Source organism: Vombatus ursinus, unplaced genomic scaffold, assembly GCF_900497805.2.
Source record: "Vombatus ursinus unplaced genomic scaffold, bare-nosed wombat genome assembly UNPS02014812.1, whole genome shotgun sequence".
Classification (NCBI taxonomy): Eukaryota; Metazoa; Chordata; class Mammalia; order Diprotodontia; family Vombatidae; genus Vombatus; species Vombatus ursinus.
This window is the reverse complement of record NW_020954590.1, coordinates 45,363,716-45,385,715: the sequence shown is the minus strand read 5'-3', so window position 1 is coordinate 45,385,715 and position 22,000 is coordinate 45,363,716. Positions and strand designations below refer to the sequence as shown.

General features: G+C 38.9%; 1 protein-coding gene across 6 annotated transcripts in view; it reads right to left on the bottom strand.

Moving 5' to 3' along the window:
- LOC114054060 (disks large-associated protein 1) overlaps positions 1-22,000 on the bottom strand; it is a 411,078-nt gene that overhangs the window by 231,093 nt on the left and 157,985 nt on the right. For all 6 annotated transcript variants that reach the window (XM_027877129.1, XM_027877130.1, XM_027877131.1 and 3 more), the window contains exon 3: positions 2,095-2,272. In XM_027877129.1, the coding sequence (XP_027732930.1) occupies positions 2,095-2,272 (178 nt within the window). The remainder of the gene's footprint in view (positions 1-2,094; positions 2,273-22,000) is intronic.

Below are 22,000 nucleotides of genomic sequence, written 5' to 3'. Positions count from 1 at the left end.
CCATTTAGGATAGGCCCTTTTCCTCCATATTATTAGTGGCACAAATAATTATGCGATTGAATTGTAGAGCCTGTCAAGGCCCAACTTCACATGGTGATACATCTTATACTATGTATCTCAACAACATCATTTCCTTGATGTCTCATTAACATGTCACCTGAGGGGAAAATACTGCCTATAGTAAGGTCAGGAACAATAGCTTATGAAATAATAGCAGTAGATAGTATGGCTAATGTGTCCTAGGGGAAATTGCATATTTTTCTTTATGAGGAAAAAAATCCAATGCTCTAAATATAGTAATGTAGTCAGGGTTGAGCCATATAAATGCATAAATGTTTTCTGAGAAAAATTTCCTAAAATTGCTGATGTATTTTGCAGGTATGCCAACTAGGTTTAGACAGCTTTAGATTATATGTCTGCCTATTATGTTGTACCTACTAAAAATATCTAAATAACATTAATATTTTACTATACATAGAAAACAAAAACAAAATACACTTATAAATTGCCCCCATATTATACTGAAAGTTTGGTATAGCTTGGAAGGAGATGTTATCTATCAAGCTAACGATAGACAAGACAAAATATCTTGGCTAATGTTAGTTGGAAGACATAAGTAGAGCCTTATTGAGTAAATAGATAATGTTATGATATTTTAGTTCAGCAAATCCTATCATACATGAGTAAGGCAGCTTATGTAGGCACCTTGCCTATGAAGACTTTCTTGGTTCTTTTCTGCACTGCTGTTTTTGGGTCCTTTCTGTTGTCCTCCCAGCTTTGCCTCATAATCCCTTGCTTGAGTGCTCCCATCTCATATGACAGGGGGACACAGTGAGGGAACTGTGCAGTCTCATTGAAACTAATTTTCTTTTAAAGGATCTGCTTTCAATGCTGAGTTGCTACCAGTCCATCACCTACTTCTCTCTCTCTCTTTCTCTCTCTTGTTTGTCTGTCTCCACCCTTCCCCATCTCTCTCTTTCTTCCCCATCTTCCTCCCTTCCCCTTCCTCCTTACTTTGCCCTCACTCTAAATCTGTATTGACCTTCAGTGGCTCTAATTTCTTATCTCATGAAAGAGAAAACTAAGGCATCCTTAATATTATATCCCTAACTGTTGTTAGATCAGCTGACTCATTGTATCCCAACAAATTCTGTTCATTTTAAACTTGGTTTATGCCCTCTCTCTGGTTTGGAATTCCTTTCACATTCTTTTCCCAACCCAAATTCTATCTGTCCTTCAAAGCCCATTTTGAGTCATCTCCCACCCCAACAATGTCTTCTCTGATTATTCTAGTCTGCATTGATCTTTCTACTTTTTGAAGTCCAATGCACTATTATTTGTCCTAAACTTTTGAGGGGAGGGTCTTATTTCTATTGTGTTTTCTATTTTCCCTTAATGGTTTCCCATACATAACTTTTCTCCCCTCAACTAGATTGTAAACACGTTGAGGGCGAGGAATGTAACAGATACTCCTCTTGTATTTTTCCCAGTTTCTAGGTTTATGTATTAGTTAATTGGGCCTAAGGAAGGCATTCAATAATTCCTTATTGAATTGAACTCTAGCAGACTTTTAATTGTCTTTCTCAACATGTTCAAAAATTATTCTTTTGCAAAGGGGTACCTGAAATACCCAGGTCAAAGAGAAATAAGTGTTCATTTTTTGTATGAGAATTTAAAGTATAATTTAAATTAGTAGAATAAATTGAAATTCTAGGTCAATAAGCAAAATTTTGGAGGTAGGTAGATGGCTAAGTGGATACAGCCTGGGATCAGAAAGACCTGAGTTCAAATGGAGCCTCAGACACTTACTAACTGTGTGACCCTGGGCAAATTGCTTAAACCCTATTTGCCTCATTCTACTGGAGAAGGAAATGGCAAACCACTCCAGTATCTTTGCCAAGAAAACCCCAAGGACAGTATGATCTGTGGGTCAGGAAGAATCAGACATGACTGAACAACAACAATAAAGCAAAATTTTGAAAAAGGGTCTTGTTTTATCCCATTGCCTCGGAGGTGACCTCTTCACAAATCCTGCAACACTGCAAGGAGTTATCTGGGAAGAAAATGGATCCCTTCCCAGAACCTCCAGCTCACCTGGCTGATTGTACTCATGGCTCTCATGTAGCTCTCATTCCTAGAGCGGAATTTTGGTGAAGTGAGAAGTCCTGCAGGATCCAAGCTATCCAAGCTTCTATTGATTGAGACTTCGCTCACCGCCCTCAGGTAACTGTGGCTCCGGATCTGGAGTTTTGGGGAGTGTTCATTGGATATCCTGGAAAAGAACAACGGGAAAGGTATATCTGGTCATTTCCCCAAAGGTATGAAGTAACAAGGTCTGGCAAAGTCATTATTTAGGCAGTCCAGTAAACGGTGGCTGGAGTTACAGAGTTTCTGTCATTTGGCAGTAGCCTCACCATAACCTTTCTGGAGCAGGGCTACTCCTAAAGGGTGAACAGGGCCAGGACATCTCAGAGGACAGACAAGGATCTGCCAGGTGTCCTGTGAGGTAATCTCCATGCTTGTACTTTTCCAATGGGTGGAGGATAGCTCTACCAGGTTTCCCCAAGAATTCTGCCTCATGGCCTGGCATGATGGAAATTAATCTGGTGTTCTTTTCTCCCTCCGATTTTTATGTGTTTACTCTTTTCCTGTACCTATTTCTTCCTTTCTGTCACCCCTGATGGGGCTTCCAAGCACCAGAAGCAGTCAAGTGGGAATGGATTTTCAACTATCTCTATGTTTCATTAAAGAGACAACTGAAAATGCACAGATGGATGGATTTCTGGCCTTAGCATCAGGCAGTTCTGTATTCAAGTTCTGCCTCTAACACATATGATGTGACTAGAGGCAAAAAAACTGAACCGAGCTCAGTGCTCCTGGCAACTCTAAAATGAAAAGTCACAGATAGCTTGCTGAAAAGCATTGGTGAGCAGAGTTCATTCAAAAAAAAGTTCATTATGCCAATGAAATCATAGGTCTGGACTAAACCTCTTCAGCCTTCAAATAAAAGCAAAATGTTTCATTTATTTGGAAATAGAACTTAATAAATAAATGATATTTTATTTTTTTCCAGTTACATGTAAAGACAATTTTTAACATTCATTTAAAAGAATTTTTGAGTTCCAAGTTTTCTCTCTCTCACCTTCCCCCTTACTGAGACAGTAAGCAATTTGATATAGGTTATATGTGTTCAATCATGCTAAACATATTACCATATTATTCATGTTGTGGAAGAAGACACAGACCTAAAGGAAAGAAGAACCCACAAAAATACAGAAAGTGAAAAATGGTATGCTTCGATCTGCATTCAGACTCCATCAGTTCTTTCTCTGGAGGCGGATAGCATGCTTCATCATGAGTCCTGTAGAATTGTCTTCAATCATTGTATTGCTGAGAATAGCTAAGAAATTCACAGTTGATCATGCCATAGTATTGCTGCTACTGTGTATAATGTTCTCCTGGTTCTGCTTACTTCACTTTGCTTCAGTTCTTATAAGTCTTTTCAGATTTTTCTGAAATCTGCCTGCTCATCATGAAACAGAACTTCATGGCTAAAATGTACACCACTAAACTTTTCTTAAAGTTCTTACCCACAATACACAAATGCCAATCCCAAAACATCAGAAATAGGTATACTTAGTTTTATAAAAATCAAAAGTGAAAAAAAATCCATCTATTACACGACACCTCAAGAAGAAAATCAACTTCTATGTTAAAGATACCAGCCAAGTCAGTCAAACCCCAGTTGTTGGCAGTAAACATGTCGCTAATATTAATATCCAGAGAATGATCATATAATCTCAGATTTAGAGCTGTATGGAATCTTAAAGGCCATTTAGTCCAACCTTTTCATTTTACAAAGGAGGAAACTGAGGACTGACTCACTCAAGGTCTACGAAGGTAGAGATGGGATCTGAATCTAGGACATTTGATTCAGGAGCTGATAACTTTTTGACAGTTCCACAATAACACTGTGATAATATCAGTCTCATTTTAAAAATAATTGCAACTGAACATAAGAATTGACAGCATTAGGGAATGTTTAGTGAGATAGGCATAGTACTGATTTCTTACGATTCTGTCTTTGGGAATTAAGGATACATTCTTACAGTATTCTCAACTTCTATTTAATAAGTGTTTAGACCACAACCACATCATATTCCCAAAGGTTTTATTTAATCAATATATTATTTAATAAATATCAGTAGATATTATCCAGTGGTAATAATTAAATCTGACAGCTTTCAAGAAGTTAATATAAATGTTATATTAACAGCTAATATAACAATATTATATTAGCAGGCCAACCAAAAAAAATAGACATAAAAAAATAATATCCAAAGTAAGCCTTTGCCTATTCTTACTGGCACTTCAGGAGGCCTGATTAGTATTAAAAAACTTCTGGGGCAGATAGGTGGTGCAGTGGATAGAGCACCAGCCCTGGAGTCAGAAGGACCTGAGTTCAAATTTGGCCTCGGACACATGATACTTACTAGCTGTGTGACCCTGGGCAAATCACTTGACCTTGGTTGCCTCACCAAAAAAACAAAGAAAACTTCCTTATAGGTTATTTAAATAGTTACCAAATAAAAGAAGCTGTCTCTCATGCCACACAAGTATTTTCCATTCACTAGATATCTTACTGTGACCCAGACTTTGTTATTGTGTGAGTGGCCATATTGATATCCTTCTCACCACCCCTACAAAGCCAAACTAAACTCAACCACAGTCAAATAAATGTACAGGCCTGCTTTTATTTTATATTATGCAAGAGCTCAGTTTTGGAAAAACAATCATCTGACTAGCAGCGGTACTGTGTAGAATGCTCTTTCATCAATAGACTTGAAATTTAGGTGATTAAAGTTTCTTCAGCTGTTCTGCTATCTGACCTAGAGCTCTGAGAGTGCCATCATAAGTAATGAGGCTATTCTGTGTGGGGATGGGGCCAGCAATGGCCATGGCCATCATTTCATAAACGGTGTGTATTAAAGTTGCAGAAATGAAAGTCACAGCACTTTAGAGAATGAGCAGCGACCTTCTGATGGATGCTGCCATGAAATGTTGTTATAGCTGTCTTTTGCTGTAGCCTATCTGCTAGGCAATAAAACTTAACCCCAGCATTTCCAACACAGAAAGAATTTGAGTAGGATTGAATCCCTCTCTTTTAGAGTGTCATCTGTTTTAAAAAGAGATTGACTTTTTCAAAGTTAACACTTTACCTAATATTTTAAAAAAATTCCTACTAGCTGTGTGATCCTGGGCAAGTCACTTAACCCCAATTGCCTAAAAAAAAAAATTCCTTCCTTTTGCCCATTTAAAGAATGATGCTGGACATTATCTTTCTTTTCCCTCTTTCTTTTCTTTTTTATTATGGAAAAATGCTTTCATTGCTTTTAAAGAATGGGAAGTAAAAAGTTAAAACTTTTTTTTCTATTACTTCTGGGGTCATAGTGGCATGAAAGCTCTGTCTGTGTGTGTGTTTGTATGAATATTTTACACGACCTCTTGTCTTTTCGTATTGCCTCCTTTAGTTTTCATTTCAGTACCCAAAGGCCAGTAGGACATCCAGAAGGCTATTGGAATGTGGGAAACTTCCCCATGAGCCTTGCTTGCTTTTACCAGATTTTGAAAGACATAAAATTTAGCTTGGGCAATATGGAGAGGCAGTGGAGGCTTTGACCTTAACCACAGTCCTTTTATAAAAATGTGCTCACTCTCCTCTCTCTCTTCTCTCTCTCTCTCTCTCTCTCTCTCTCTCTCTCTCTCTCTCTCTCTTTCTCTTTCTCTCTCAATTGAATAGGAATACACAGACTTTGATATGGTTTATTTTCTTATAGTAAACGGTTTGGAGAATGTATGCTTAGCTGGCTTATAGTTGTGTGTGGGAGGAGAAAAATATGATTTCTTTTCTTTCTTTTTTTTATAGTTGTTATTGTTAAAGATAGCAGAACCACGGTTTTTCTATTCTCTTATTTGTTCTTGTGGGAGTAGATTGTGCTCTTTTCCCAGTTACCTAGTAATTTATTTATAGCTTGATTTTCTGGTCTTCCAAAGGCAAAACTTTTGCTGAAGTGAGTGACTTTTGTTTTTCATTAGGAATGAAATGAAGCCCCTTTCTCTTGGACTGGTTCTATCAGAACAAAGCTTCCCAATGATTGGCAGCATAAAGCTGGGAAGACTGTTCTATGTTAGCCTTTGCCATAGTGATACTTCTTAGTGTTGGGACATCACTATCTTTAACAATTGCACTTCTATAGTGAGGAAAAACATTTTTGCAAGATTACAACTAATTTAGAAGCATGACCCAACTATTATTTATTCTAGTTGCATCCTTTACCTGTTTGTGTTTTTGATTTTTAGCTGAAGACTCAATTTTGTGAAGATTATGAATTCATTTTTCCAAATAAGAAGTTCCCTGAGGGCAGGGAACTCCATCTTTAATTAAATTCAATTAACAATATTTATTGTGCAGTCACTATGTGCTAAAGAACAGTATAATGGATTCTGGGGGTACATAGCCACAAATAAAAGCATTCCCCTCAAAGAGCTTATGTCTTCCAGGGGAATGGGATATGCAGGGTGGTAGTGAGAATGAAAACTGAGGAGGGAGTGGGTGCTAATAACTGCAGAGATAAAGGAAGGCTTCATGGAGGAAGAAGCACCTGAGTTGGATCTTGAAGGAAGATAAGGATTCTGAAAGGAGAAGGTGAGGAGGGAGTGAATTTTAGGAATGGAGAGCAGCTGATTCAACAAATTTACAAGGTTGGGAGATGGAACTTTTGGGGAACAAATAGTCTTTTCACTTTTGAATCTCTAGTACCTAATATAGTACTTTACACTTGGTAGATGACTGATAAATGTTTGTTGAATTTAATTTATTCATGAATCATAAATGGTACAATGGCAAGAGCATTGGTCCTGGAGCCAGAGAATCAGTGTTTAGATCCTGATTCTGTCAATTACTACCTATATGACCTTGGACAAATCACTTAATCTTACTGGGCCTCAATTTCCTTAACTGTCAAATGAAAGGGGATAAGACTAGATAGAATTTTAGGTCCCTTCCTCCTTTAAGTCTGATCCTATGAACATGACATAAAGCTCCCTGTAATGTGCAGCACATGGTGGCAGGTGCTATGGGTGCTAAAAGATGAATAAGATATTTTTTTTTCCTGCTTTTTTAGGGCTTACAATCTAGGGATTTTACAATGTGGACAAAACAAATCAGGCTAAGAGTAAGAAACTTCATGTGAAAAATGGCTTCTATAATCATAATAATGCTACCCTTTGTTTATATAACACATTTAATTTTTCAAAGATTTTACATGAATGTGACTTCATTTCATTCTCACAAAAATTAGGTAAGGTAGATAGGGCAGGTATCATTCTCATTTGATAAATTTAGAAAACTCAGGCCTAGAAAGGTTAAATGACTTTCCTGAAGTTCAGTTCAATTAATTTCAATTGGACAAATATTTGTAGACACATACTATCTGCAAGATGCTATGATAGACAAAAACTAGTCCTTATCTTTTCACACAGAGAAGCCGTGCAGAGGATGGATACAGAGCTATAACTTCTATGGGGTGACCAGAGCTTTGATTCAGGGAACTGAAATTTAGAGAGAGCAAAAGTGTTAAGCAACGATTTAAAAAGACTATTTGGTTTTAACATCGGTTACATTTAAATGTTGACAGCACATGCACTCTAATAGCTGTTAAAAACACCTGAGTTTAACACCTAGTAAGCAAGAATAATGAATTAAAATAGGAAGCTACCAGATGGTACACATTGTTAATAAGTCATCTGTGTGCTACTAGAATAAATAATTCTTCTTCCTGCTCAGTTAAATTTGTCTTAATTACTTGTATCATTTTCACATCATAAATTACCAAGTTGATTTAAGAGTTGTTTCTTGCTGCTAGCTTTGGAAACCAAAACAGCTCATTAGACTCTGGCCAGAATTAGAACCCAGTTCTCCTCTCCTGTAGTCCTATAGTCATTGCTTTGCACATGACATTTCACTATGTGCTACATAAGCCTCATGAGTCTCTGTTAATGATAGATTTCATCAGGGCAAGAAGTCTGACTGCTTTTCCTTTTGGTAGTATATATTATAGATTTGAGCTTAATGCATTTAAAACTGATAAGAGTGAATTAATTTGACCACTACCTCTCTGACAATATTAATAATTTTCAATCAACAGATATTTACCGAGTGTCTGATATGTGCAAAGTACCAGGCTAGTACTAGTAATGACCAATTTTGGTAATCTTTCTGAAGATTTAAAGAACAAAGTGAGGAAAAAATAATACATGATATGAATATACCAGTGGCATAAAATGGCATATTTAGGCAGGAGAGGGTAATCTAGCAGATAGAAAGACACAAAGACTTGGTTTCAGGTTCTACTACATGTAGGTACTAGTTACATGATCTACACGATCTAATTCCTCAATGTTCCAGGCTGCCCTCTGAGACTGTAAGACACAGAGAAGGTATATTGTCAGAGGAAGCTGTTCAACAACCAGGGCTTCTCTCTATGCCAATGAAATCACTGGTCCAGTTACTAGACCTCTCTACTGCCAAAAACAAAATAAAAGCAAAGCGAAACAAAACAAAACATCTATCAGCCAACATCTCCTTAAACATTTCCAGTGACAGAGGAATCGCTAACTCACAAGGCAGCCAATTTTATTCTGGCCAGACCTAATTGTTACCAAATTCCACTTTATAGCAGATTGGCATTTATGTAAAAGCTAAGTACATTTCTCAGTATATCTACAGCATCCTGGCACTTTGGGTAGACCTGGTTTCTTTGGGTACCTCAATCTGTACTACTGATCAATCACTATACCAGGTGAAATTGGCCTCTTTTTGTGGGCTCGAGAAGGAAATCACATGTTTTACACCACATAAATTTGATTGGCAGAGCTTTCTTTTTCTAATTTAAAAAATCTATATTTATGGATATCATATTTTTATATCAATCCTTTCTAGATTAAACCTCCTTTTAGACACATAAAAATGATTAAATGAAAATATCTGCTACAGAAATCTTATCTGTAATATTCTGTCCCCCTAGTTCCTGCCTCTTCCTCTTGGCTTTCTTTAACTTTTGGCAGGGGGAGTTAGTGCACATCATGGAGAGCCACATTTCACAATTCTTAACAAGCCCTAAAGGGACACTTTTGGGCTAAGATCCTGAGTGTCAAACATCAGAGGTCTGTGTGTATAGAAGTCTCTCTGGCAATACTCTAGACCACCAGATAGGATTGACAACGCATCTCATAGATTCCTAGAATAAAAGAATTGGAACAGTCCTTTGAGATCTAGTCCTAGTCTAGTTTCTGCTTTCTCCTTCCAGCTCTCAAGCTTTTGTTTTCAGAATGCTGTCCCAGCAAAGCAGTGAATATGAAAGTGCCTTGAAATCTGGAACATGCTATAAAAATGTAATGACATTATTATTATAGAAGCACATGTATATGATGCTAGCCATTGCCTTCCCTTTAATTGCTTGCATCACTTGGTCTCCACTTCATTTTACAGAGCCCAAGGACAAATTCAACATGTCTAAAACCTAGTTCATTATCTTTTCCCCAAAATCTTCCTTTACACAGGTCAGGACCCCTACTGCTTTGGGATCCTGACTGCTCTTTTCTGCCATGGAATTGTGATCTCAAATTGAATAATGGGCAAGAGAGCTGCTGGGTAGCACCCATTCCTGCTCCCAGTGCAGGGAGTGCCCTGGAATCTCTTTCTGTCCAGGTTTCAGTTCCCTTAACTCTCCTTGGACAGGGCTGCATTTCACCACCATTTCCTCTGCTGCTGTGCTGTGCTCTTGGCCAGACCCCACCCCAGTTCCTGGAGACTTTTCTGTCTTCCCAAGCTGTCTTGATCTAGAAAAATGACTTGTATGACTTGTATTCCTTCCTTCCTTCCTTCCATTTTATTTTTCCCCAATTACATGTAAAAACAATTCTTAACATTCATTTTTAATAAAATTTTGAGTTCCAAATGCTTTTCCTTCCTCTTTCTTTCTCTTCCCCCCTCCTTGAGAAGTCAAGCAATTTGATATAGATTATACATGAGCAAACTCGTGATTTTTTTCTTGGCTTTTCTGCTCAGAATTTGGTTTGGTGCATTTTCTAGGTCATTGTAGAAGAGTTTTGGTGAGAGCTCAGGCCATGTTGCTAGCTCTTACTCCTGGTGGACCCTGGATAAGGATGTGTAACATCCTTAAGACCTGAATTTCTCCATCTGTGAAATGAGGGGATTGGACCACACTTTTTAAATTATTGTGCTAACCACAGACTATTCAACGGTGGATCTTCCTGACAATCATTGGCCTGCCTAGACCTTTAGCCAGGGTCTGTTGTGAGGGACTGTCTGATGTTGGCTGCTGCCAAGTGGGGGTTCTGGCAAGATTGGGGTAAGATCTGGGTATTTGGAAGTAACCGAGGCAGGGGCTGTGGTGGGCGGAGTTGTGGTGAACTGGGATGGGCTGGATATGGAGAAGCCCTGAGGCAGTGGGCAGTGCTATGTGAGATAAGCTGGGGAAGGTACAGATTACAAGGAAGTAGCACATGCTCCTGAGGCAGGGGTCTGTGCCACGTGGGAGTGGGACGGCAGAGGACAGTTCCCTTTGCTTAGTCCCCTCCCTAAGTGCAACGTCAACCCCAGACGCCTCCTTCCTGTGTCCTTCCTGACTTCCTGGGTCACGTACCTTCCCTTTGTGTAGCACTGACCCCAGACGCCTCCTCCCGGTATCTGGGCCTGACTTCCTAGGTCACGTACTCTTTGTCTATGCACTAATCCCAGACGCCTTCCTCCTGTATCCGGTCCTAGCCTCCTGCGTCACTTCCTCTCCCTTGGTGCGCTAAACTCAGACAGCCCCTTCCGGTATCTGACCCTACAATCATTGACTAGTAGGCGGGCTGAGGAGGAGGGGCTAAGTAGGTACTTAAGGAACGGTCCTGGTCGGAGCACGCTCTCTCTTTGCTCCTGTTCTGTTGCTCTGGCCTTCCTGCTTGGCCTTGCTGTGATGGCCTCTGAATAAAGCTCGGGTGTTGGCACCTCCTGGTAGGCTCGTCTCTGTGTGTGTATCCAGGTAGGCTCCGAAGACTGGTAAGTATGACTCCGGCAGCCTGCTCCTCATAGGAGGAGAGTGCACGGCGCGGCCGGCACAGTCTGTGACCAAACTCCCCCAATGCTTCACTCATGTGTTTGATCTTCTTCCTAATACCTTTCTCAGGGATAGATACTCCTTGGTTTCCTGCCATTACCTTGCAAATCTCTTGAGTTTTCTTGCTCTGGGCACCCTTGATATGGAATCTATTGTCACTGCCTATGGTACTGACAATTCAGCCTTATATCTAGGTAATATGCTTTATAAGTATTGGTATTCCTATTCCAGTTGGAACCCTGGTGAACATTAATAAGTAAGAGGTGACATCTCCTTTCCCAAGGGAATCACACATTTAGGGCACTTAATAAATATTTGTTGAATGTAGTCATTTATTTTGTAATTAGCTAATGTCTATGTAATTTAACTGAATGCCTTATGTCTAGAAAATTAAAGTGTGGAAAAACATAGGAATAGGAAGGCTGGATTCATGCAGTTTGGCAACATACTTGAAATAAGAGAGATGCTAACTAGATTTTATGGCTTTAAATAATTTTTTAAACTCACATTGAGTTTTTACTGCAGTAATGAAGGTTCTCTGTTGGGCAATGCACTATCTTCATGCCCATGGCTATAAACCACAAACTACAGGTCAACAGCTTCATGTTTTTGTTGTCTTCTTTTCAGTTAGAGTCTAGTTTTTATTTTTTGTAACATTTCCAATTCACAGGTGCCTGTAATATTGATTTTTCCCCCTAAGGGGAAAATACTCTTTTAGGCAAAAAACCCCCATAAACATTTAATTATAGGACAAAGAACAGGTTAGAAATGCAAGAAGAAACTTCTGAAAAGTTTGGTCCACATGGTGTATTGCTCAGTTTATTTCAGGATATTGTGATTGAGAACAGGCAAGAAGCAGTGAGGCCCTAATTTAATTAATTTTTTAAATGACTAATCCATTATTAATTGAAATCCAGACTGCATACAAGGGAAAGGTTGTGATTGGTATTTATGAGAATAAATTTGTCCCCTCCCTCCCAAAAAGACTGCAGGATCTGTATCATATTTATCTTTGTACACCCAGTATCTAGCACATAGTAGGCATTAAATGGTTGTTGAAATGAATCAAGTGTGGATGTGTATTTATTCTAAGAGTTCAGATGAACTACTTATATTTCTCAAGCAGTTAGGTGGCACAGTGGATAGAGTGCTGTCTGGGCCTGGAGTTAGGAAGACCTGAGTTCAACTTAGGCCTCAGACTTTTATTAGCCATGTGACTCTGGGTAAGTCACTTAAAATCTGATGTCCTCAGTGTCCTCAACTGTAAAATGAGGAAAGTAATAGTAATTCTCAGGGTTGTTGTGAGGATCAAATGGGTAATAATTGTAAAGCACTTAACACAGTGGCTGGCATAGAATAGGAGTTTAATAAAAACTTCTTCCTTCCTTCCTTCCTTCCTTCTTTCCTTCCTTCCTTCCTTCTTTCCTTCCTTCCTTCCTTCCTTCCTTCTTTAATTTACTATTCTGTTCAGTAAATTCACTATGACTCAGGGAGGGAAAAGCATAGGAATAGCAAAGCTGAGGTTGCAAATAGCAAAAGCCAGAGGTGGTGGTGGTGTGATGTTACCAGTGCTGGCACTCTATCTACAGGCACCATATTTATTACTTCATGCTCAGCACATGCACTGAAGTCTTGCAGATTCATGGAATCACAGAGGTGGAAGGGTCTCTGGAGGATCATCTGATTTCCCTTTTGGGCAGATAGATATAAACTATTTAGAACATATGATTGCTCTTTTCTCTTCTTGATATTCTCTTAGAGATTGTCTTAGAATAGAAACTTCTCTGCAGCCCAGTTTAGCATTTCACAAGCCTGATAGGCAAGACCTGTCTGGCTATAGTTTTTTTGTGTGTATGTGTGTGTGTCTCCTTGCTATAATTGAAGCCCATTTTATTTTAATTTTTTTTCTTCTTGACAAAGAACGGAGTATCCTCCTCCAAATACCCTTCATGTACAAAAAAATGTTATCCCCTTCACTAAGCTAAAGGATTGGAGTGAAGTGCCTTCTCAGTTATGGAGAATGCGGGGAAATGGTTGGACATCCTGGTTGCTTTAGGAGAATCAGACACCAGGTAAAGAACAGCAATTATTTCTATATTCTGTCTGGGCCCTGACTTGCTCAAGCACCTATGGATGTCTGACAGTAGCTCCTTGTCACCCACATACTGGGCCCTCTTGAGTGCTAGAGATGATGGCTGAATAAATGTTAGAAAACACAATATCAACCTGCCATATTAACATACACACACATAAGGACATAACCATTTGCTGTGTTTTATATCCAATTCAGCTACAGAAATGCAATACTCCTAAAACTTACATTTAGAGAAAATGATTACTCATTCATCTGAAAAAAAGGAAAGAAATGTTAAGAACATTAACATCATAGATCTTGAATGGAAAGAGTCACCCCCCACATGAGGCAGATATGGGTTTTTAAATACTTCTCATCAAAATGGAAATAAGCTCACCAATCCATTATCATCATAGTCAAATAGTATTTAAACAACCATGTGTTCTCTATCTAAATCAACTAGCTACAAGGATAATATCAATTAACAGCTCATAGTTGGCAGCCAAAAGCTTATTCAGAAATGTGCTTAGGTGAGTTCTCATTAAAAAGACCACTTCTATTCACATTCAATGCTTTCCAGCTATGTTCAGTTACAGCATTTTCTCACGCCACATATGACAAATAATTGAAAAAAGATGATCTATTTTCTCAAGGTCAGTTTAGCTTTTCAAAAGATAAGCACTGAACAATGAGCTATCAACAAATGAAATGGAAAAAAAATGACCTATTGGCTCTCTTCTCCTTTTGGTAAGTTCCTCCTGGGGCCTCCATTTTGGGGAGGTTCAAAGCTGGCCATAATTAGCACTCTGGCTCTACTTTTAACTCTATGGCCTTAGATACCATGCCTCAGGTACCTTCTCACCCTGGAACTTCCCTCAGTTCCTGGGGGGGGGGGTGTCTTCTTACTCCAAACAATTCTCCATTCTTCCAGGCACCTCCTGCTGGTGAATTACTCCTGAGTCTTCCATTCTTAGGAGAGGCCCAGGCCAGCCACCCCTCATTCTCCTCTTGGATCTACTTCTATCTCTTTAGATTTTGTCACCATACTCACCCCCTTCTGCTTTTCCAGCTTCCTTGTATTTGCTATCTTCCCTCACTGGAATATAAGCTCCTTGAAGGCAGGGACTATCTTTGTTTTTGCTAGTATTTGTATCTTTAGCACTTAGCACAATGCCTGGCACATAGTAAATGCTTAATAAAGGCTTGTTGCCTGTCTTGAGATTGGAATTTATCATTTAAATGTGGAAGATTTCCTTTGCCCATATAAATAGGCATTATATGTCTTTGTCAGACCACATCCAGAACATTGTATACTTTTGCGTGCTCTATTTTAGGAAAGACATCGTTAGACGGTATATAGAGGGAAGGTTGTTGTTGTTTGTCCTTCATTTTCAAAGAGGACCAATGACATCAGGGGGGTGATGACTTGCACATGAATTGGATTTAAGTGAGGCAGAGCTGTGCAAAGTCACCAGCCTCACTCTCTCCTCCAGAGTCATTAGAGTCCCCTCACAAGACTTGGATCAAGATGACTGGAGTTGGCCCATAGAGGAGGGTAAACAAACTGGTGAAGGGGCCTCATGATCATGCCATATAAAAACCATTTGAAAGAACTGGGTCTATCTAGGCTAGAGGAGCAAAACTTAGGGAGGGGTGGGGACATGATAACTGCCTTCAGGTTTTTGAAGGGCTGTCACCTTGAAGAAGGTTCAGATTCTGTCTGTCACTAGAGAGTAGAACTATGAGCAAAGGGTAGAAATTTGCTGAGAGGCAAGTTTAGGCTTGATGCCCATGCTGTTTATTGCTATTCAGTTGAGTCTGACCCTTCATGACCACATTTGGAGTTTTGTTTGCAAAGATCCTGGAGTGGTTTGCCATTTCCTTTTCCAACTTATTTTAGAGATGAGGAAATTGAGGCAAAGTTAAGTGACTTGCCCAGAGTCACATAGTTAGTAAATGTCTGAGGCCACATTTGAATTCAGAAAGATGAGTCTTCCTGTCTTTAGGCCTGGTACTCTATCCACTGTTCCAGTAGCTGCCCCAATTTGATGTCTATAAGAATTTGCTAACAATCAGTGCTATGCACAAGTGAAGTGGGTTGCTGACTCAAGAGGTGGCGGGTCCCTCACTGAAGGTTTTCAAGTTGCAGAGGAGATTCCTGCTTAGTTGTGGGTAGGACTATATGGCTTCTGAGGCCTTTTCCAACTATGATATCTATGGAGTACCAGGAGGTTAGAGTTAAGGACTGGAGATAACAAGAAAACAAAGCCAAGACTTCTCTTGCATGTGGCACAATGTTCTGGAGGAGGTAGATCTGTTTCTGCCCTACATCCTGGAGTCTTCCCATCATCTGAGGCTCTCCTCAATCCCCTCTTCTACTCTACCAAATGATGCCCCATTCTCTATTCTAGAAGACAGTACGTACTATGCTAAAATATGCTAGAGAGATATACTATCGAGTAAGGCAGAGCTTCTGGTTTTATGAGTTTCTTCTCTCAGGTAACCTTGGGTCCTGGTAACACTTTAACAAGTTCCTGCTACAGAAATAATCCAAAGGAGTAACAAAAGAAAGAGTTTTGCACAGGGTGGGCTTCTTAGAAACAGACAAATCAGAGGAGGTAGTGCATGGCACATGTGTGAAACTGTTACTATCATCAATGACCACTTCCTTAGTGGACACAAAGTAGTATCCAGAACCCAAGAGCTCCAGGTTTTGTATTTACCCCTAGACCATTAGTCTTGGCCGCCATAGCCGTCATGGAGGAGAGCAATCTTAGTAGAGAAAAAGAAAGAACAAAAGAGGCAGGAAGAAAATAAGCCTGTATGGTGCCTCATATGTGCCAGGCGTGGTGCACACATTATCTCATTTGATCCTCACAACAACCCTGGAAGGGTGCTGGTATCCTTATTTTACAGTTGAAGAAAGTGAGGTTATGTGACTTGTCTAAGGTCACACAGCTAGTAAATGTCTCAGGCTGATTTGGACCCAGGTCTTCCTGACTCTAGGCCCAGAGCTCTATCCACCATGCAGAGGCCCAACATGCCTGCCAACACCAATACCAACTACCGCTGATGGGCAGGTAAGCTCAAGAGTCCCCAGAACAGTATGGAATAGCTGGACTTGTCTGACCTGTCTCCTGTCTATGCAGATGCTGCACCTTCTGCTTCTGCAGCAGCAACAGCTACATAAGACCCAGAAAAGAAAGTTCTTGTTGCTAAAATCCTTGGCAAATGGTTCAAAATCAGAGATAGGTATCATTTTAACAAGAGAAATGACATTAAAAAAAGATATATTACTTTTCTACTGCTCCATGAGGATGACTGGGCCTCTGTATCTGACTTTTCACATGACCTGAAACCTCCTTATTGTGTTGTCTCCCTCATTAGACTGTGAGCTCCTTGAGAGCAGGGATGGTTCACTTTTCCCTTTGCATCCCTAGTGCTCAGCACATATTACATGCTTAATAAATGATTTTTCATTCATTTATTTTTTGTAGTACATAAGTAATCACCTCATCTGGATTCTAGTTTCAACTCTTTCCCAAAAATCCACTTCACTCTAGACATGCCAATTAAGATTAGTATATGCATTGTATGTATGTATTTTGAAATCACTGTACCAATGATGTCATTAGTGAAGGTAGCTCCTAGTGGGGAACCTCCTAGAGGCAGTTAAGTGGCACAGTGGATAGAGTGCTGGGCCTGGAGTCAGGAAGACCCGAGTTCAAATTTGGCCCCAGATGCTTACCAACTCTGTGACCTGGACAAGTCACTTAATCTTTATCTGCCTCAGTTTCCTTATCTGTAAAATGGGGTTGGTAATAGAAACTACCTCCCATGGTTCTTGTGAAGGTCAAGTGAGATAATAATTGTAAAGCACTCAGCACAGTGCCTGGCACATAGTAGGTACAATAGAAATGTAGTTATTATTGTATTATTATTATTATAGTTATTGTAACTCTATATAGTAGTCATAATAGTAATAATTATTGTAAGTTTGCACCTTTATACATACTATTTCAGTTGAGCATCATGACAATTCTATGAGATACATGAGTAGTCCTATAAGCAATATTCCTCCCATTTACAGATGCGGAAATTGAGGCTAAAAAAAAGAGTTAAGTGATTTGTTGATGATCACCCATCTAGTATTAGTGATGGGATTTGAACTCAGATCTTCCTGACTCCAGGTCCAGAATTTCATTGCCCATGTTACATACACAGAAATATTATGTACAATGATAAATATATTACATATTATAGAAAGTATATGTTATTTTATAGAATATATGTTTCTCTCTCCTCTCTTTGTTTCTGTCTATCTCTGTCTGTCCCTCTCTGTATATATCTGGGACTCAATTTTCCCATCTGTAAAATGAAAGAGCTGAACTAGGTGATCGCTAAGTCTCTTTCCAGCTCTGATATTCACTGTTCAAGTTGTGACCATATATAAAACCTGGTAGTTTGACAGCCTGACCATGAACAATCAAAGCTGGCTAATTCCACTCTACACTTCTTTTCCATGCTTTGGGTCATTCTCTTTAAAGCAGTAATGATATTTATTTAGGCTCACAGGATCACCACAGATTTTTATTTTTATTCTTTTAAAACTTCTAAACATAACAAACATGAGCATTTCCATATATACAGGAGGATAAAAAAAGGGAAAGATTGCATGTGAAATTGAGAATCTCTATTTTGTACATATTACATGTCTTTAAAAATATATGACAAATTCAACAAGTATTGTAGATTTAGAGAAGCCAACTTAAAGAACAACTAGTCTGATTTACTTTTTTTTTTTACAGTTGAGGAAACTGAGGCCCAGGGAGGTTAAATGATTTGTCTAAGGTCCCATGTGTAGTAAGTGACAGAAAAAGGATTTGATAGCACCTAGGATTGTTGTTAGGATCAAAATGAGATAACATTTGTAAAATGCTTAGCAAAGTGTCTGGCACATCGTGGGCATTTAATAAAAGCTCATTTCCTTTCTTCCTTCTTTTCAACTGAAGTCATCTAATTCCAAATTCATCTCTCTTTCTATTGCGTTTACCTCCTATAGGTGTTAAATGAGTAAGCGGAAGCTATATGGTATTTGTAATCACGATGTAAAAGATGTTCTAGGAGAGCAAAATATTGCTACAGTACCATGTTAGCCAGATTGAGAATGGTCGCTGGCATCAGAGCTCAGCTCAGTTATTTCCTCACTTGGGGTGGCTAGTATTTTTGATGGAAAATCATGCAACTCTTGAGGAATGTAGGCTTTCAAGAATCTAGAATAATCTGTTCAAAGTTGATATATTTAATATAGAGAATAACCCATGTTCAATTTAAGATGTTTCATCAACTTTCTAAGAAGAATATAGAATTTTAGAGCTGGAAGGAATCTCTGATACTTTGTAGAGGAAGAACTGAAGTCTGGAGAATTGAAATTGAAGTGCCCAATGTCACATTATTAAGAACCTATAGAGCCAAGATCAGAATCTGAGTTTCCAATTCCCCAGAATAGTACTAATTCCATTATAACACATTCATTTCCCAGGATTCTGCTAAACAAAAAGAAATTTTACCTATGTGTAGTAGCTAGATAGGCATTTCCAACTAAACTAGATCTGGTCTGACCTTTTGCAACCTGGCCCATTGAGAGTAGCGAAGATGTAAGTACTTCCGCTTGCTTTTATATACAAATTGAAGGTAAATACATTTGTATTCACAGCACCCATCATAGTACCTGGCAGAAAGTAGGCACTTAATAAGTGCTTGTTTATTGATTGTTGAAAGGAAAAGTTTCCCTGAAACCTAGTAGCTTTCATGTAAATTCCTATTAATGTGATCAAGCCCAGTAAAAAGAGAAAAAAAGCCAAGTTGTAATGAACTGGCAAGATCATTGCAATGTCTGACTTGCTCTTAGCAGCCACAAAGTCTTGGGGGAGAACATCAGTAAGCTAGACTCCTGTCTAATTGGCAACTACACAGTATATTCCGGGGCACACATGTGGGATGGATTTGCATGCAAGGTCTCTGGTATTTTCAGAATTGATAACAATTATCTTTCTTTATTGACCTCCACACCAGCAGGTTGGTTACTTTGCAATGAATTCCACACATTGCAATCATAACAGAATTGATTTTATGTAGGCAGCATATAGGGCAGCTAGGTGGTATAATGGATAGAATGCTGGGCCTGAAGTCAAGAAGATTTATCTTCCTGAGTTCAAATCTGGCCTCAGTCAGACCTGGACAAGTCACTTGACTCTGTTTGCCTCAGTTCCTCATCTGTAAAGCTGGAGAAGGAAACGACAAATTATTCCAAGAAAATCCCAAAGGGGATCACAAAGAGTTGAATACAACTGAGATGACTGTACAACAGAAACAAAGGCAGAGTTTGAAGGGCTTTCTTGCTTCCAAACCATGTGGCTGATCAGCCTGATGTGATGGTTCACATTTCAACATGAGAGATTAATTCCTCTTCGTCTTCAGGATTACCATGTTAAAATGCACATGTTCCTGGGAGGCATAACATGTGAGCAACACAGGAGAAACAACACTAGATTTTAATCAGAGGGTTCAAATTCCAGTTTTGCCACCTTCTAGCTGTATGACCTTGGAAAAGCCACTTGATTTCTTGGGGTCTCAGTTCACTAACCCTGTAAAATGAGAAGGGCTGGAATTAGATGGTCTCTAAAGTCTCTTTAAGCTATAAATCCTTTGATCCATTTTCCTTTGAGCCAAGGGTACTTTATTCCCAATTCATTTATCCAATAACTAGCTTGTAATTAAAATTCAATCCAGACAATATTTTGTTCTGCTATTACATTAAAAATATTGTCCTGGGAACTGGCAACAAGAAGATGAATAAGGCATCATCTGCCCTCAAGGAGTTTACAACTTCATTGGGAGACAAGACAGAGATACAAATAATTATAATAAAAGGTAGAGAGGAATTGGTGCATATAAGGAGGTAAAAACACTGTACTATGAAAAATTTGAGGGAGAGACAATTTCTGGCTGAGGGGACTCAGGGAAGGCTTCACAGTAGAGAGGCTACTCTCTATACGGGCTATTCTTGCATTATAGGAAGGATGTCAACAAATAGAGAAAGGGGAAGGGCAGTCTGTGTGCAGGGGTCACCATGAACAAAAATCTAGAGGTTCTTGAGGAATACTGAGTAATGTGGCTAGGCTGAAACACAGGTTGCATGAAGGAAAGCTGTAAGAAATCAAAAGTAGTCAGGTTGTGGAGGACCTTGGCTGCCAAGAGTGTAATAAGGAGCTATCCTATGTGATTGGAACTGGAAATTAGAAATATCTATATACATTTCTATATCTATATCTATATCTACATACATTTCTATATATCCATATCCATATCTATATCTATATACATTTCTATATACAATATATATCAAATCTATATCTATATCTATATACATTTCTATATACAATATATATCATTTCTATATACAATTATTGTACAGGATGGATTGGTGCAAGATGAGTGGAGAAAAGAGACCAGTTAGGTGGTAATGATAATAGTAATAGTGATAATAATAATGATGATGATGTTAACAGTAACAATAATAGAGATCTTTAGAGAACCACCCTATCAGACGATTATTTATATATAGACACTGGGATTCACCTTCAGCCAAATCAAATTCATCAATATTCTAATCCACTAAATTCCTCTCTTCTTCTATGTTTTTGTTGTTTTTTAGTAGTTTCAGTCATATCCAACTCTTTGTGACCCCATGTGGAGTTTTCTTGGCGAAGATACTGGAGTGGTTTGTCATTTTCTTCTCCAGCTCATTTTTCAGATGGGGTAACTGAGGCAAACAGGGTTAAGTAACTTGACCAAGGTCATACAGCTAGTGTCTCAGACCAGATTTGAACTCAGGTCTTCCTGACTCCAGGCCCAGCACTCTATCCACTGTGCCACCTAGCTGCCCTCTTCTATACTACCTTTTATTAGACATCAGGCAAATTACTTTGGAAGATACCTCTCTCTTCTGAAGAGATCTTCAGTCAAACAACCAGCCAAGGTTAGCCAAGTGTCTTATAGATCTAACTGGTTCCCTCTGCAATACATGAAGGCCCTTATATGTGGATTTCTAAAAAGAAAAAAAAATCTACCCTTCTGGGTACAAAAGTTGGGACAGTATGGTTCAGGGGAAAGAACTCTTACTAGCTGTGTGTACTTTTACAGATCACTTCTGTGACTGAGTTTTCTCATTTTTAAAATGAGGATAATAAAACCTGTCCCATCTGTACATACAACATGGTTGTTAGGAAGTTTCAAGTAAGACAACATGATGAAAGCAGTTTGAAAATTATAAACTGATATTCAGAGAGATTAAGTAATTTGCCTAGGGGCATGAACCAAGGATTTGAGTCAAGGTCACAAACACTGTCTAGGATCAAATGATCATCACAGAGCCATTATCCAATTTCTCTATTAACTCCAATGGAATAGCAGGTTGACTGACAGGTGCTATTAAAATATTCAGGCAGCTACACATATATAAGTGGCATGGCAAAACATTAATCAGAATTCAATGAACTAGAATTTTCAGTTGATTAGAATTTTTGAGGTTAAAAAGAACAGTCAGTGAAAGGGATTTCCTGAAACAAAATCCAAACCCAAACCCACAGCAAGGGTATGTCCTGATGTCATTGTACATGCAATCCAATATTCTTTCCCTCTTTCTTCCTTCCTTCCTTGCTTCCTTTTCTCTCTTTTT